Below are 18,239 nucleotides of genomic sequence, written 5' to 3' on the forward strand. Positions count from 1 at the left end.
CTCCATCATTTCTTGAGTGCTTCCTTGATTTTTGTGACAGCATGTTCCAGGCTCATCTTACGTTTTTTCCTGCCCCATCCCTAGAATCAACCATTCCTCCAAGGAGTCTTGGTTCCTCATACTAGAGAAGAAAAATGTTTGCTTCCCTGTCAAAATTACCGTCATCAATGTTACTACTGAGACAGTCTCATCTCAGAAGAAACCAGTTGGCTCTCCTCCCATGGACTGTCTAGGCAGATGCACCCTAGAATGGATGGGCCTTCGTCTCATCCCACAGTCCTGCTCTCTGGCTGGTGCAGAAAGAAGGCTGCTGAAGTGTTAGGGCCCGATTGTGATAGGTCAGTGATTCCCCTCTGTGTGAGAGCCCAAGAAGAGATAGACTTCAGCTCTCTTCCTCATGGTTTTCAAGTAGTGATGGGCTTTAAAAAAAAAAAAAAAAAAAAAAAAGAGGTGGAGGTGGGCATCTAAAAATCTCATAAAAATGAAACTAGGTACTATAGCTACATCCCTGTTCTATTAACATGTGTTTATGTATAGTACTTACGGCTCACTCAGCAGCCCAAGGCTGTTTATGGCATATGATTCATAGTGGCATAAAAAGCAAGGCCTGTTCCCAGACAGACATGCTTGAAATAGAACTTTCTCTTCTGCAACCCATCACATGTGGTCATGTATTTATTTGTCAGCTTTGGTGACAAAGCACTTCAGGTTGTCCCCAACACCAGGGGCTGTTACCTATTGCTCCTTCAGGTAGACTTACTCCTCTTTACTAGGCAGGCAGCTATATTTTCAGTATTGATTGCAAGGCCCATTCTGAGAGTAATTAGGAAGAAAAGCACAACATAGTAGTACCTCTTCTGGGACACCATTGATTGGAGGGGGGCGGGGGCATCCTCCCTGTCATAAGGAATTCCAGATTCCTTATAGGAATCTGTCGATTGAGGATCCTGTGTGCTTATGAGCTCAGTGATCCAAATGGGATTTGTGGAGTGCATTTCTCTTTTTTCCCTGTTCCTTCACTTTTAGCCCAAGAACTTGAATGTCTTTGTCACTATGGTCAGGGGTTGGTTCTGGCAGTAGCAGCCCAGCAGCAGACTAGGAAGCAAGCTAATCTAATCTGCTGAGCTAGCATAAGACACACAGATCTGGCTCTAATTAGGGTGGATTCTACTAATTTCAGGTTAAAAGTTTTCAAACCTGAGACTAGAAGCTATGGAGTAACAGCAGCTTGCAATTTTAGGAATCCTTTGGCGGGTGACTTGTATGGACCTGGGAGAAGAGGCTGCTGATCTGGGCCTGAAGGCATAGGGGTTGCTCCCCTACCGTGTCCCACACTGAGAATAGTCCAGCTGCTCTAATGCTGGTCAGCCAGGCATGGGCATGGTGTCTTGCATGGGGAAGGAGGGGCCTGGCTGTCAGTGAGACGATGAGAGACACAGGCCCCCAGGTGGTTGTTTGCACCTGCTCAGGGAAAGACTTGGGGAGAGGGACTCCCATGGTTGCTTTTATAGTTGTGACCTCCACAGGGAAAGGAGGATATGTGGGCTCCCCATGGCAAGATAAGGACTGGTCTGGCATCTCAGAGTCCTGTTAGTCAGCAAAGAGGTGGTGAAGACAATGGAGAGCCAGGGCACAGAGGGAGGGGGGTGTTTTTGAGCTTCCCATGACTGTGGCTGCTTTTGTGCAGAGAGATTCCTGGTCACCACAGAGTGTGACGGGCAGGTTTATTTAATTGCAGGCACCCCAGAGCTAAGCGCAGCTGAGCGGAAGGAGCTGGAGAACAAGTTGAAGGAGCGGGAGGAATTCCTAATTCCCATTTACCATCAGGTAGCCGTGCAGTTTGCTGACTTGCACGACACACCAGGCCGGATGCAGGAGAAGGGTGTTATTAACGTAAGTACAGTGGTTGCCACTTCTCCTGACTTGTCAAAGACCTGTGAGCAAGAGAGTGTATGTCTCATCTCATCGGCTCACAAGTGAGGATGGATTAAAACAGCTTGTGCAGATCAAATCGTTTTCAGTTTTTTTTGGAGAGACTTTTTCCTTTTTTTGTATATCCATTATCATCCCCAAAACAATTTTATGATTTACCTTCCCTTGGACACCTTGGGAGGCAAACTACTCCATTTTGCTGGTGGGAAACTGAGTCTCATGTGCTTTCACTGGGGGCAGCTGCCCACACTGTGGATTACACCAGTATCAGGGTTCCAGCAGCAGCAAATTCACATGTAATCTGTGTACACGTTGCTTGAGCCATTCTGCTGCAAACCAATTCCACACTGTCCTGTTTATCTGGAAAGTCATAGCCTCCTCCCTAGAACATCTCAGCCATGTGTGGGGTTAGCATTAACGAGGCCCATTGCTGTGCACAGTGCTCTGGAGAGGGCACTGCAACTCTAAACTGGGGAGATAGCTGCAGGTGCTGAAAGTCACGGCCTGCTCTTAAGTCTCTGAAGGGCTTCCTAGAGGATAAGTTTTTGTGCCTGTGGAGTTCCCTGTGGACTGGGCACTGAGCAGGGATTAGGGCTGAGGTGACTAAGCTTATTCTTGTCTGTATGTAGGACATCCTGGATTGGAAAACATCCCGTACCTTCTTCTACTGGCGGCTGAGGCGTCTCCTGCTGGAGGACCTGGTCAAAAAGAAAATCCACAATGCCAACCCAGAGCTCACTGACGGTCAGATCCAGGCCATGTTAAGGCGCTGGTTTGTAGAAGTGGAAGGAACCGTGAAGGTAGGTGGGTGCCCTAGGAGGAGCCTTGGTGCTGTGCTCCTCACCCCCACCTGAGGATCCCCAGGCCTCTGAAGGCAGAAATGGAAGGGAAACATAGAGACCTAAGCCCTGTTTCCTCCCCATACCGTAACATGTCATGATGGGTTGTTAGAAGAGGTCATCGGACATTTTTTGTTGCTCACTGTATCATTCAGCAAACCTTTTTGCGTACTTTACTGTATACCAGACACTGCATTAGGCCCTAAAAGAAAGAGGCAGATACTGTTCCCATCCACACAGAGCTTACCATCTCAAGGGGGAGATGGATTAGCTGAGAGGTCATGTACAACAATGTGGCTGATATTAACCACAGCAGACCCAGCACATCATGGAGCACAGAGAAGGACACCTGAGCCACTCTGGGAAGGAGGAGGAGAGTCTAGAACTTATAGAAGTGGTGTCTCAGCCATCCTGAAAACAAAGTAGGCATGAGCCAGAAGAAAAGGGTGGGGTTAGGGTGGGGACATCAGGGGATCAGGGGAAGGTAGGAGGAATGTTCCAGGAAGAAGGAGTGGCACGTTTCAAGGGCTGATAGCACGTTTCAAGGGCTGATATCACACATCCGAGGCACTGTAGATATTTCAGGATGGCTCAGATCAGAATCTGCAGGGCCATGGAAGCTGTGTTAAGGGTCTGGACTGAGGTCTATGGGAAGCCACTGAGGTAGTTAACGCAGTAGAGTGACATACTCTGATTTGTATTATAGGAAGACCACTCAGGAGGCTGTGTGGAAGGTAGAATTGAAAGGGGTCAGGAGCAAGAAGCCTAATCGAAGGTGATGGTTATTTAGGCAGGAGATGCTAGGGCTTTAGCTAAAGATCTTCTGGTTTCACATCTGAGCTGGAAGGAAATGTCCACTCTGACTGCAAGGAACCATGAATCCCTCATCTTCTTGGGTTGATCTGGTGGAGAGGACACATGCCTTGGACCAGTGACCCCGCTGGGGGGAGAGGTCTGAGACCAGGGTGACCAGGCACTAGCATTTGCCCCTGGAATTATGGGCTGCACAGGACAGTCTGTGGGAGGATGGGAAGAAAGAGTTGGAACTTTTATTTCTCCATGTCCTTTTACTAAGAAAAAGAAACTAACTGTTCTTAGTAGTTATTATATGGGTTAAAAGTAAATCATACGCATCATATATAAATTTTATCAGAATATTGGTAGTGTATGCTGAGAATGTCTTTTCCTGATAGCTGTTTTGATCAAAATATTTGGTGCCTATTAGGTTAGAGTACTGAGGGAGGGCAGGCCCGTCAGCCTCTTCCCGCAAAGTGTTGGCTGATGTCCCTGCTGACTGTTCTCAGGAAGGAACTCCAAGATTTGTCGTCATCGTTAAACCCCGTGAATCTGGGTGCTTCTAAGATTCACCTCTGTGTTAAGCCTACCCATTTCTTTACGACTGAAAAGCTTCTTTAGATAAATATTTCAGATGTGCAGTGGGCGAGCACAGCCTTATGCGACGTCTGGTTCAGGTTAAGGTCAGTTTGTGGCATCATAATTGAGTGAGACAATTTTGTCAGTGGCTACTGGCAGCTTCTAGTGGAAGTTGGCATTGAAAGTCACGCAAGTGTAAAATAAGAGGTTGTTCTCGAGTTAAGAGTGGCCGGCTAGGTAAATGGAGTGTGTGTGTGTGTGGCCAGGAGAGGCCCGCACCGCCTTCCTACCACATTAGTCAGTAATGGACGTGCAGGGCTTCAGTAAGCACAGGGATGAGGAGAAGGAATAGCTTCCCTCCGAGCATGAAGTGAGTGGATAGGCCCTTCCATTGTTCCTTAGCATCCTGTATCCAGGGGACAGTGTGTCTGGAGAAATAGGTCATTGCCATCTTGTAGATATGGAGAGAACTGTTGGCTGTATGTACACAGACTCCATGCTGGAAATCAAGTGTGGGAGACCACCCCAGCCCAATAGGTCAGGAGGAGGCTGCCTGAGACACTGGGAACCAACTATACCCAAGGACTAAGGCTGGTTCCTCCCTCCCGTCTACAAAAGACAGCATTCCCTTGAGCTCTTTAGTCCAGGAGGACAGCTGAGGAGAAGAAAGGAAGGGCAATGATGCTATGATGTGGCTTTGAAACCTCCTTCCATATTCTGCAGGCTCAGCAGGACCTAGTTTAGTGTGGGGTGGGTGATAAAATCTGTAGCGCCCTTGAGAGAAGAAAGTGTTGCAGTGTTCAGAAGCCGTCTGTGCTGCCTTCATAGAATCTGCTCCGTGTTTGGCAATGGCTTAAAACCTTAAAAATGTTGCCAACCTCCCCCCACTCTTTTTTTGGTTCTTCAAACAGTGATAGATAGCGTGCACTGTGTCTCAGGTGCAAACACTGCCTGAGTCTAGACCTTGGCTTTGCACCAGGAAGTGACCCTCTGATCCTCATTGTGGTTACTGGTAGGGAAAGACATTTAGTGATAGGCATCTGCTAGCCATGTGTGTGTTCTTTTGTCTCAGAGAATTTATTTTTTTGTTTTTGTTTTGTTTTGTTTTTGTCTTAATCCTGAAGAAAGAGATCTGGGGACAGAAAATTTGAAGACACTGTGATGTTATGTAACTTAGCAGTGCAATTCTTTTGTTTCCCATAGAGGAATCTGTTACTGTGAGTTACAGGATTTTGTTTGAATCCACTGAGATAGTCCTGTTGTAGGAAATAGTACGGTTTATGGTTCAGAGTTTCACTGCAGAGAGGAGAAAAGCATGGCTGCAGTTGCCTGAAAACAGGGACAAGAACTTGGGTTTAAGTTGGGTCATAAGAACACAGTGCGTGCTTGTATCACGGGTAGGCTTTCTCTCTTGATTCTTAGATCCACAGTTTGAGGCATGTGGTTTTTCAAACAGACTAATTTTTTTCCCCAGCCCCAAAAGGATTAGAACTCTGCCTGGGGCAACGAGAAGTGGTATTGGGAATCTCACAAACTTTTTGCATCCCAGCCTTGCCATTTGCTGGCTCAGACATATTATTGATTTAAGTTTCCATCTCTTCATGTGTAATACAGAGATGATGCTTCTTTCACAGGGTTCAGTGAGTTTGAAATGACATGATAAGTAAGGTATGGGGCACAATGTCTGGCACTCAGTAGACACTCAGAATGTGCCGGTCTGCTCCCCTTCTCCACACAGCATGCCAGAAGGTAAAACATCATAACGTCAGCTAAGAGTTAGATGTATAACTTAATGATCTTGGCAGGAGCCATGAGCATGGTAGATTCTCAGTAAATGTTCTTTGTTTTAAAAAAGATTTTTGTAATGTTTATTTTTGAGAGAGAGACAGAATGTGAGTGGGTTAAGGGCAGAGAGAGAGGGAGACACAGAATCCGAAGCAGGCTCCAGGATCCGAGCTGTCAGCACAAAGCTCAATGCGGGGCTCCAACTCACTAGCTGTGAGATCATGATCTGAGCCGAAGTCAGATGCTCAACCGACTGAGCCACCCAGGCACCCCATGTTCTTTGATTTGGTTTGCTGTAACTTAATCCACGATCTAGGATGCCATAGCACATTGTTACTGTCCAGGTAGCTACCCATACACTCTTACTCTGGATTTCCAAATGAGATGGTCAGTCATTGGAGGCCCTTGCAAGAATGACTGAGGAAAAAGCACTGTTAACAAGGTTGTTTGATTCCCACTTTCCCCAAAGGCTGACCTCATGCTACCCCTGGACAAAACTTTCGATTTAGGGCCAGGGAAGGAGGAGGGAAGGCAGAACCTGGAAAACATTGTTTGGCCCTCTGTGGGTCTGGGGCTGAGATTGGAGTACCTCTGAGGAGACAGGGTCCACAGGCCACCCCAGCCCACATGGCTGTTTGCTCTTTTACTCCAAAGCCTCAGAGAAAATCACATTGCCAGCAATGTCTCCAGGCAGCTCACAAGGTGAGTTATCTACAGGGCATGGTAATCAGGACTCACATCCATCAGACTGTGCCCTGGTCGCTCTCTAGTCCTCCTGTATATTGAATAAGGAGGGCTTAACAGCTATCCAATACTTAGAAATGAAACTTTCTAAACAGGTCATTTAGATTTTGTACGATAGACTAATTACTACATACAATTAGTGAGGCTGTGAATAGTGCCTGAGATACTTATCCACTGATGCAGAGAGAGATAAAGTATCTGCTCAACATTTATTGTAAGACCAGTATTGTAATGTTTAATTATCAATATTTTATTGGTACTGAAATGTTGTGATTGGGATGAGTGTGAGGCAGGTAGTGACTTATGGTCCCAAGCCTATCATGAGATTAGCAGCCCAGCATTTCACACTTGCTTAAAATCCACACTGGAATAGTGGGAATAATCAGTCACATTTTCATAATTTTAAGGAGGGAAATGATAATTACCTTCTTTCTGGGAATAGGGTTGGCCCGTCCTTCTGTATGGCTGGAACAATGAATCTTACAGCTCTGTTCTAGGAGGCAAACACGGGACTGTAGACTCCCTAATCCAGGGGAAGAGAGCCTTGCTCTTCCTGGGTGAAGGAAGTTAGGTCAAAACAGTACATTAAACCCTCCCAGGTCTGTTAAGAAAAACCTGTAGTGCTGTGGGTACGTAAGTTTTATTCTTACTAAAAATGCTATTGACCAAGATTTGCAACCCTTCGCCTTTGTGTACTCTGCTGTGACCTAAACTTTACTGAGGTCCTGCTTGATGGTTGTCATCCAGTTGTATTTTTTTTTTTTTCAACGTTTATTTATTTTTTTTTTGGGACAGAGAGAGACAGAGCATGAACGGGGGAGGGGCAGAGAGAGAGGGAGACACAGAATCGGAAACAGGCTCCAGGCTCTGAGCCATCAGCCCAGAGCCTGACGCGGGGCTCGAACTCACGGACCGCGAGATCGTGACCTGGCTGAAGTCGGACGCTTAACCGACTGCGCCACCCAGGCGCCCCCATCCAGTTGTATTTTGAGTGAACAGCAAATCTTTCATACATGGGGACCATATTTTCAAAGAGGAGACTTTAGAGCAACAACTCCAAAACTTGGAGTGTGTTGCTTTAATCCTGTCTAGGAACTTTTTTAATGTTTAATTTAAACACCTAGCATATTCTGTGGCTGCAGGAGGGGAAGGCAGAAGAGTTTTCTCTAGAGGGTAGCTGGCTTTCCAGCATAGTGTCTGAGCATCGTTAGAAGCAGGCATCTCGTTAGCTAATACATTACACCAATCAAGGAGAGTTATCTTAAGCCACAATTAATCTGCTCCCTGGCATATGTTGATAGGAAAGCATCATGCTGTTTCTTAATTAAAAGCAAACGGATTAAAAATGATTAATAAGAGTATTAAATATTCTCCTAAACTAAAGGCTTTGGGATTCTTGGGTAAATGTAGTTTTTTTTTTTTTTCTTTTTCTTTTTTTTCATTCTGAAACCCAAGAAGCATTCATTGTTTTATTTCTTACACCACCACCACCACCCCTCCCCCGCCAAATCTGCATAAGTAAGGGCAAGCGCATAAGTCCTCAAACCCTGGAGAAGTCTAAATTACTGATGATAGAGATGGAAATGTCCCAAGTTTGGGTGGCAGCAGCTAAGAGTATCCCAGTGTATCCAGTCCACATGTAGGGTGCACAGGCGCTGGGATGCCAGAGTGAAGACCACTGCATTGTGGGGGGAACCTCACCACCCACTCCCTTTGTCAGTAGAGAGTGACACAGCACCTCCCTTCCTTCAGAACAAGACACTTCCCTGTCATTTGCCTCAGAGATGGCAGAGTCCTGACGGAGGCACAAAGAAGTAGGAAGACTCACTCAGGCTTACACTGGCGTGGCCATCCCACCCTAAGAGAGCTGATCTTTGTAGCCATGATTCAGAGACAGGCACCTTGGGCGCCAGAAAAAGAACTGCACAAAAGGACCAGAAAAGGTGCACTGCTGACCCTTAATCCTGGCCTCCTTAATCCTTCAACTGTGAAGAACTCCTTAAGAATTTTTAGAAACGTGGAAGTCAATTACATGACATAATAAATAATCAGTCACAGCTAACTCACCAGCTAAGTTAGAAATGAGGAGGTGAGAGTCTGCAAGGAACCATTACTTTAGAAGGCATGAAATAAAATGTTAGGAAACCACACAGTGCTCAGTTTCTGACTGCGTGCTGCCCTCGAAGGGTGTGAAGAAGACGTTCCCTCTGTGCCTCACAGGTCCTGAAGTTCCAACCATGGCTCCTGCACCTTTGCTTGTATACAAGGTTTCCTGAGCCCATCTCAAGCCTCAAAGCCTCTGAGAGTCCCTGATGCACCCACCTATTAAATTACAGCGCCAAACTCATTGTCATTCTGGCTTTGACTTCGTTAGTGATAACAGAGAAGGATAGCGCACCTTTAAATGACGAGCTTTGTGTTTAATTACCCACACAAAATGACATAAATATGAATGAGCCCTAATGGTGGTACTTGGTTTTCCGGAAACCATTAACAAAACGATTCCTAAATGATTTGTAAAGAAAATGAGAGGAGAGGAGAGGAGAGCAAGGAGAAGGCTATTAGGTTTCTAACACACTTCTGAATTATTATGTAGTCAACTACCTAGGAAATACTCAGCTAAATGATCTCGAAAAAAAGGAAGCACAAGGTGGTTTGTTTAGACTTTCAGGGTTACAGATACCTTGCCCCATTGGAATACTCTCATAGAGAGTAAAATGGGTAGGTTTCTGACCTAGTGGCTCTCTTCTAGTAACAAGACTTCCCACGTCAGTACCCCTCCGTGCCCTGTTGAAAGACTTCCACAACCAGGCAACCCATCTGCCACCCTGGCAGGGGCCAGAGACTTACATTTTAAGAATTGTGTCTTACTTCCTCAGAAAAGACACCTTTCATTTTTTTTTTTTTTTTTAACGTATGTTGACTTTATTTTGTAAGTAAACTCTACGCCCATGTGGGACTTGAACTCACGACTGCAAGATGAAGAGTTGCATGCTGTACTGACTGAGCCATCCAGGTGCCCCTCAGTCAGCACTTTACTGAACAATTTGGGCTTTTGACTGTTTCTCTCAAGTCCATCAGGCAATTACGTTGTCTCATTCAGCCTTTGTGGAATAGGTGGAGACCTAGAATGATAGGACTTGAGTCAGTATGAGCACTAACATCTGTAGGGGCCCATGTGGATGCTTCAAAGATGCATCTTGTACCAAAAGAAGGAAAAGGAGAATGAGGAAAGCTCCTGTCCTGAGACCTCTTTCCTCTTACTATTGTAATGCTAGCAATAGTGGAGAATCATGAACAACTTGTTGTGCGGTGAACAAGCTTTTGGAGTGAACTTTCCAGATAGTGAACAATCTGGGTGTCCAGCCTGGCCTGGCCCCAGGTGTTTGACCAGGAGTCGTCTTTTTGCAGGCCTATGTTTGGGACAATAACAAGGATCTAGTGGAGTGGCTGGAGAAACAGCTGACCGAGGAAGATGGTGTTCGCTCAGTAATCGAGGAAAACATCAAATACATCAGCAGAGACTATGTCCTCAAGCAGATCCGCAGGTGAGACCCTCTGTGGGAGGGCAGGCGGCGGGGGTTATGTAGGAGAAATTGGGCTCGCTTCTTTGGAAGGAGCAAAGATTTAAGGACAAATCATGAAATGATGCCTTACAATCTTTGTGGTTTCTTTCTGTTTGGGACTGCTATAGTTGACCCACAGATAAAAATAGAGCCTTGAAATACAATTCTTTCTCAGCTACTGGTCCCTAGGGGCACTTAGTAATCTCAGCTAGATGAGGGCTTAGTTCATTGTGCCCAACTATTAGCTCCAAGTGCAGATCTTGTGAGAAAAGCTGATTTCATGGCAGTTTCTTGGGGAACTACCTCCTCCCCTCCTTGAGCCAAGAGTTAGCTATATTCTTGAGTCCAGTCTTCTCGATTGAATGGATGGGGAGACTGCTGGGGACATTTTTAAATGTCAGTGCAGAGAACAAATCTGTACCCAGATGGACCTGTTATTTGCATTTTATCCCATTTGCTTTATCATTTGGGAGGGTGCTTGCTCTCATATATATATATATATATATATATATATATATACATATACACATATACATATATATATATATATATATACATACATATACACATATATACACACACACACAAACACACACACGCACACGCACCTTCCTATATGCCTACTAAGGATAAGTTACATAGATCATGGCCCATCATGGCCCTTTACCCCAGGTACAAAAGTGTGCATTTGCTAATGTGGATATTCTCTTACATAACCACATCAATTTTAGTAAATTTAACACCGAGAGAATCTCTTATCTCATCCACCATTTGTAAGATGTTGCTCCTTTTGATTTTGTCTGGTGTTTTCTCATGATTAGATTCAGGTTATACACTCTCCGCTGGAATATTACATACATGAAGTGGCCTTCACAGGGTACCAGATCTGGACACCTGATGCCATCTGTCCCTCCTGACATTATAATCACCTGGCCAGGATGTTACTCAGTTTCTCCACTATGTAATTACTGATTTCCCCCCTTGCACCTAATAAGCAATCTGTGGGTAGACACTTCGAGACCATGAAGATACTCTGTTACCAGGATTTCCCCCTGGATCCCCGGTGACTCTTGTCTGATCCCAGACAAGGTTACAAAAGGGTAACTTTCCAACTCTACAACCTTCACAGTCCCCATTCCAGCTGTCTTGTAAGCAGAAAGTCTTCTCTCCTCCTAGTCATGTATGTATTCATTAGTCTACACCAGTCATGAGTTTCTATTTTTTTTAAATAATTTGCAATTTATTATTTACTTTGATGTCCAAAATGTCCAAGACTTAGCCAGTGGAAGCATCTTTGTGCCAGTTCCACTTTTTTGTGACGTACCCCCATTGTTTGTTTATGTAATTCCTTACTTCCTGACATTTCAAAATGGGTCCAGTCCATCTAGTACCTGCCTTGCTGCTGGGGACTTTTTTCATGTAGGAAAACAAATCAGGTAAGGTGGTGACTGAAGTGTCTGCAGTGGATTCTGTTAGATTATTGGGCAGTTCTTAAGCCACCCTAATCCAGACACTGTTGCCTCTCTTTTCTTTACCATCCCAAATCTTCCTCTCTAGCTTGGTACAGGCCAATCCCGAGGTTGCCATGGATTCCATCGTCCATATGACCCAGCACATCTCACCCACTCAGCGAGCAGAAGTCGTACGGATCCTCTCCACGATGGACTCCCCTTCAACATAGAAAGAGCTTCCTGCCCATCCCTGCCCTGCCTCTGGAGAAAAGGGCTAGAGCTGCCTTTTACGCCTGAAACCACTCTGATGAGAAGGCACAGGAGACCCAGCACTGGAATCAAAGTGGCATTTTGCTTCCCCTTGAACGTTTTCAGGTTATGCATGACATATTGGGACATAGGGTCACAAAGTCCCCACTGGTCACACCCATCCCATTCAGTATTTATTACCCTGTCTGTGACTATAGCTCTTTCTCCCTGCAAGGACCCGAGAAGGCAATGAAGGGTACAAGCATGTACCATGAGGTCTCACTACACAAAGCAGGGCTGCTGCTCCTGTCCATACAGCTACTTGGTCCCAGCCCAGGGAGGTACTCAGCAGCCCTTCCTCACCCCTGGCCCCATGAGCCTGCAGCCACGGGCAGCAGAGGAGGGCTGGAGTGAGGAGGAAGCCTCGAGTCCACGGTTTTTTTTACCCCCACATTCAGCCTGGTACGCACTAGGTACAGGAGAAGAATAGTTCCCAACTTAATCACACCAAGGTACCTATTTATCCTTCATGGAGTATGAAATCTGCAAGCTCCATAGGAACTCGAAGATGAGGGCAAAACCACGATCCAAGAAGCAGAGAAAAAAGGTAGACCAAGTCACTGCTGTTGATTTAGGGACCTCAACTGTGGGTTTGATTCTCTTAGAACAAACAGAAGGACAGTTGACCTACCACTACCTTGCCTGTCGCTGCTCAGTTCTCTGCTGCACCTGCTGGGAGCTGCACAGACAGCACGAGAGCCTGAGCTGGCAGAAGAAGAGCTGGGGGAGTGACCCTTTCTGTCACTACTGGAAAGTTAGTTACTCATGCCACAGGGAGAATGGGCTGGATAGTCTCTCATTTTAGGACTTGTAAGGTTATTACTATTAAGCCTGGAGCTTTGATAGTTATAAAAGGTTAATAGTGCCTACAGAGTCACTCAGCTCTTTTTCCAGGGCAACTCTCCCAGCAGCGGACGTTCCTGCTTCCTTTGGGTCTTGTCTCTCCCTGGAATGTCCACAAGCAGCAGGTGTAGCCAGTCTCCCCACAGCTGCTGAAAGGAACCCTGGTGACATCTCTGTTCTGAGCAGCAGGAACTGGCCTTCCCCAGTGTGAGCAGGCTTCCAGGGAACATGGAATCCACATGACCTTAAGATTACCTACAACTCCGTCATGGTGCTGCTGTCTTCCAGGCTCACCGGTCCCTCCCTGGCCAGCGGCAGGGGCCTCCTCACCAATGGTAGAGTTTATTTTCAACAACCTGTTTATTCAAAGAAAGAGTTTACTGATTCCCCCGTTGGTGTTCCTAAAGCAAGAGTGGCAGGTGGTCAGGGCTGGTGTAGCATGCAGTTCTTACAGTGCAGCTAATTGCATTTGTCACTGATGACCAAGGAGGAAATAAATCACTAAGATGTTTTGGAAGCGGTGGTATGAATACTTTCATACAAGCTACAGTTTTGAGCCTTAACCCTACAGTACACGCACAAGAAAGAGCCCTCTTCTTCAGGAACTGCTTGTGCACATGGGCACTGTGTAGCTGGATACATTACTGACTGCCCTCTGGAACTCGGAGCTTCAGCCAGGCTGCCCTGATGCAAGGTGCAGGTGTTGAGCATCATCAAAGAGGGCAGAAGAAGGTGAGGAACAATGTTCGGTCCAGATAGAAGCATCCACTGTGGCTGGTATCTGCTTAAGTAAAAACTGGATTCATCTTGGACCAGATTATACTTTTCTGCAATTAGTAAAATCTACCTGTAGGTGGTACAAACCCCCTGCACACCCCAGCTGGCCTGTGCTTGCCCTGGCTTTTCTTCAGAGGCAGGGTGGGTTATATTCGTGTTACCAATCCCCCTTCACCAAATTATTATTCAGTAAGTGAATATGGTTCCTCTCTAAAAGTCTGTGATGCCTACTCCCCCATCCCCAGAGCACCTCACTGTAGGTCTTACCCCAGACAGGAATTTTTCATGCAGAGAAGTCAGGGAGAGCCATAGAACGTGAGCAATCTGATATCCCCCAGCCCATTATATAGGCAAGGTTACTGAGCTAGGAGGAGTATAAACGATGTATTGAACAAGACTTACTTGAGCCGAGATCGCCATATTCACTTCATTCACAAAGCAGCCTTCACTTGTCTCGTTGAGCATTCAATGGACACATACCCTGATGAGCAAGGAGCATCAGTCAAATGTATTCTTTCCACATTTTGTTGAAATAAACCTCCACATTTGTAGAAGAGTCCCTGTTTGTCATTTCGACCCACGCCCAGCCACCGCATTCATGTTCTACTTTAAGCGGGGAGCTTTCAGCACTGGTAGGCTGAGCCGCTGCTCTGCTGCTAAAAGCTGAGCCATTATAGTGACAGAACAGCATGCATGCATTGCTTCTGCAAAGTGACATCTTTGAGAGACTTGGAGGCTTTTCAGATACACATACCCTTGATGGCCTGGGCAGTTTCAGGGGTGTTCTTAAAAGGAACATGAAGATTTGAACCTCTTGGTTTACATGATTTCGTGGGATTTTCTGGGTCAAGTGAATAGTGAACCATATTCAGAGCTCACCTCAGGCCAGTTTTATGGAGAGGTAGATTCTCTTAATAATTTAGCTGCCTAATGGATTTTGAATGCTAACTTTGGGCACAAAAAGGCACCAGGAGCAGGAAGCTCATGCTTGTGTACCTTCAACCCTCTGCCTCTGTTTCTCTCTAAATCCATGTGGTTGAAGCAAGAACAAACACCAGTCCCCAAACATTTGCAAAGAAAAGTGGAGGCCACAAGAGATCAGGAAGAGGAAGCACTGGCCTTTGCTAATTATTAAACTCGGCATGCTGTGTCTGTCTCTCTGGGATATTTAGCAAAGCAAAGGGTGTTTTTTTTCTAAAATGAAATGTTTATTTTAAATATACTTTATATATATTTACTTTATACATATATATAATATGTTGTAAATATGCATCCATTTGAATCACCCTAAGGTAGAAGTTCTTAGAGTAAGAAGGGAGATCCAGGAGGAAAATTGCTACTCTTTGCCTCCAGCTGCCGCAGGGAATCCTGGTCAGCACAGAGGCCTTGAGCCTTCTTTCCTCCTCCCTAAGCAGGCAGATCAGAAGCAGACCCCAAGATGTGAACTTTAAGCTGTCCTTGTTCTCAGCTCATATCTGCTGGTGCTTCTGGGGATGGTCAGCAGGAAGAATGGGAAAAGATTCTGCTCCTGCCTCTGGGAACTTGTCTGACACATACAGTGCTTTCTTTTGTAGGGGAGTGCTATTTCTTTCACTGGTCTTTTTCATAAAATTTAAAACCTCCACTGGTACTACTAGAATCATGAGAAAAGCTTGAACAGCAGGGATTCTATGATCTAGTCCCAGGCCCACCTACATTTCCCCAACTGAAAAATAAGGACACAGGGATGAATACAGGTGTCTAATGACCATAACAGAGGACCCTAACAGTGCTCCTTCCAATGTGTAGGGCTTGGTGAGAAGCCTGAAGAGGAACTGAGCTGGGAAGTGAACATTCACACCAATGCTAGACTTGACCTGGGCAGAGGAAGGGCACCAGTTGAGTCTGCCCGATCTACAAAGTAGGGCAGAAAGTAGTAAGGGCCACATGAGTGGTATGGACAATTAAGGGCTGAAGCCTCCTGGTAGAGAGCAGTTTCCAGATGGGAAAGGAAGGCAAGGTGTCTCAAGTCAGGGCACACACATTTGCCAGGTTATGAAGGGACACTTCCTAGTTGGAAAGGAACAGCATTGCTCTGGGGGAGGATGAACAATGATATGTGAAAAAACAAGCAGCTGACAGACCATGGATTTAAATGCTAGGCCAAGGAAGAAGGTACGTCCTGGAGAGAGTGGGAAACTGTTGGTGGTCTGGGGCATGGGAAGACCGGGTACAAAAGTTTAGAAAGCAGCATAACAGTGAAAAGACCACCAGCTTGGATGCCAAGAAATCTAGCTTCAAGCCCAGTCCCATGTGTGTATGTCACTGAGCTGGGGGTCACCTAAGATAGTAAGTCCAGGACACCCCAGGAGGCATAGAGATAATAAACTGTCAGCTATTTTCAATACTCCAGAAATCCCACGTGTCCTTAGGCAGCTAAGGCTCACCATGATCTCTGAAGACAGTTTTGCCAAGCCAGCTAGTACTGGCTACCTCATCCTGGCCAGAAGTTCCAATGGGCAGTTAATGATAAATAATGGGACCAGGACATCATCACAAATGCATGTTTGAGTAGGCAAAATCTTCAAAACCAGGATTCCCTGAGGTTGCAGGGGGTGGAAGGAACTGGGGGGGGGGGACATAATGACACCTCAGCTCTGAAAGGACTCAGAACCACCCAGTGGGCTCTGCTCATTGGGAACTGTAAGGAGAGGAAATAGAGTGTAGTTTAGAGATTGTTGTATGACGGGCTTAATCCCAAACATTCTGATCCTGTCACTGGTTTTCTGGAGTGAGCAGGAAGGACTGGGAGTAAGGAGAGACAGAAATAACGACGTCCAAGCCCTGAATTAGGAAAAAGCTAACAGAGCACTCTTGTCCGTGCTAACACAGAGAGATATTTTCGTAGCCACTTAAAAGAGCATAGACTGGGGGCATCTGGGTGGCTTAGTTGGTTGAGCGTCCAACTCTTGATTTCTGCTCAGGTCATGGTATTGAATCCCACATCAGGCTCTGCACTGAGCGTGGAACCTTAAGATTCTCTCTCTCCCCCTCCCTCCCTCTACCCCTCTCCCCTGCTAAAATAAAATTTTTTAAAGTTCTAAAAATAAAAGCATAGACTTTGGAATAAGCCTGAGCTGTGTTCAAATATCCAGTCCCTCCCTCATTCTTGTTCTTTGGAAAAGTTCCTGCCTCCTTAATGTGTGAAATATGGATAACAAAGAACTCAAAGGGGCTTTTTGAAAAATTATCTTAAGTCAGTTGATATGAACCAAGCAGTGAGCATTAGTAGCAAATTCTCAGCATATGTTAGGGTTCACGCTCTGCCCCTTCCTTGTCCTCACAAGATATGGGGCTTATCATCACTCTGGACTGTCCTCCTAAAGCTTTCAGAGAAACATCTCCCCACTTACCTGAGCAGAATCTAGGGATTTTCTCCAGACACTGAGTTACATGGACACTGAGCAAAAGTGTCATTGAAGAGTAGTATGGTCTGAATGTCCCCCAAAATTGATGTGTTGATATCCAGCCCCTGTATGAGAAGGTGGGACCTTTGGGTGGTGCTCAAGTCATAAGTGTGACGCCTTCATGAATAGGAGTAGTGCCTTATAAGAGGATCCAAAGAGATCCTTCCCTTTTCCATCAAGTGAGGATACAACTTAAAGTCAGGGATCCCAGGAGAGAGCCCTCGCCTGACCATATTGGCATTCTAATCTCAGACTTCCATTTTGTTGTGGCAGCCCAAATGAACTAAGACAAAAAACTGGACCAGGATGGTGCTGCCATTCAAACCTAAAAATGTGGGTAAGGAGAGAAAGTACCTCAACATAATATAAACATATGACAAGCCCACAGCTACCATCAGACTCAACAGTGTAAAACTGAAAGCTTTTCTTCTAAGACCAGGAACAAGATAAGGATGCCCACTCTTAATGCTTTTATTCAATGTAGTATTAATGTACAACATGGTGACTACAGTTGATAACACAGTCTTGTATAATTGAACTTTCGGAAGATGGTAGAACTTAAGTGTCTTCACGTACAAGAAAAGTGAGGCGATGGATGTGTTAATTGATTAAATGGAGTGAACCCTTTCAGAATGTATACGTGTAGCAAATCACTACAATATACACTTTAAATATCTTACAATTTTGTATGTCAATTATGCTTCAATAAAGTTGGATTTTCTTTTTTAAACTGATACCAGGAGTGAGGAGCTGTAATAAACCTAAAAATGTAGAAATGGCTTTGGAAGAGTTTGGAGGTCCATGCTAGAAAAAGCCTACATTGCCATGAAGAGACCTTTAAACATGATTTGGGTGAGGGCTCAGAAGAGGAAGAGAGCTGTAAAGAATGTCTTCATCTTATTAGAGAATCTCTAAGTGATGGTGAACTGAATGTTGATAAAAACATGGATGCTAAAGGCCTTTCTGATGAGGTTTCCAACAGAAATGAGGAACGTGTTACTGGAAACTATAGGAAAGATGATACTTGTTTAAAAAAAAAACAACAAAAAAAAATAAATAAATAAAAATAAAAATGGCAAAGAGGGCACCTGGGTGGCTCAGTCAGAGTCCAACTTCAGCTCAGTTCATGATCTCATGGTTGGTGAGTTCGAGCCCCACATCAGGTTCCACGCT

At 45.4% G+C, this 18,239-nt stretch overlaps 1 protein-coding gene across 8 annotated transcripts in view; it reads left to right on the plus strand.

Annotated features, from left to right (window-relative positions):
- Positions 1-14,176, plus strand: part of ACACA (acetyl-CoA carboxylase alpha) — a 274,923-nt gene extending 260,747 nt beyond the window's left edge. For all 8 annotated transcript variants that reach the window (XM_030296955.1, XM_030296959.1, XM_030296958.2 and 5 more), the window contains 4 exons: positions 1,739-1,893; positions 2,562-2,732; positions 10,086-10,222; positions 11,798-14,176. In XM_030296955.1, the coding sequence (XP_030152815.1) occupies positions 1,739-1,893; positions 2,562-2,732; positions 10,086-10,222; positions 11,798-11,921 (587 nt within the window). In that variant the 3' untranslated portion in view covers positions 11,922-14,176. The remainder of the gene's footprint in view (positions 1-1,738; positions 1,894-2,561; positions 2,733-10,085; positions 10,223-11,797) is intronic.
- The last annotated feature ends 4,063 nt before the right edge of the window (positions 14,177-18,239 follow it).

The sequence above is a fragment of the Lynx canadensis genome, chromosome E1, assembly GCF_007474595.2.
Source record: "Lynx canadensis isolate LIC74 chromosome E1, mLynCan4.pri.v2, whole genome shotgun sequence".
Lineage (NCBI taxonomy): Eukaryota > Metazoa > Chordata > Mammalia > Carnivora > Felidae > Lynx > Lynx canadensis.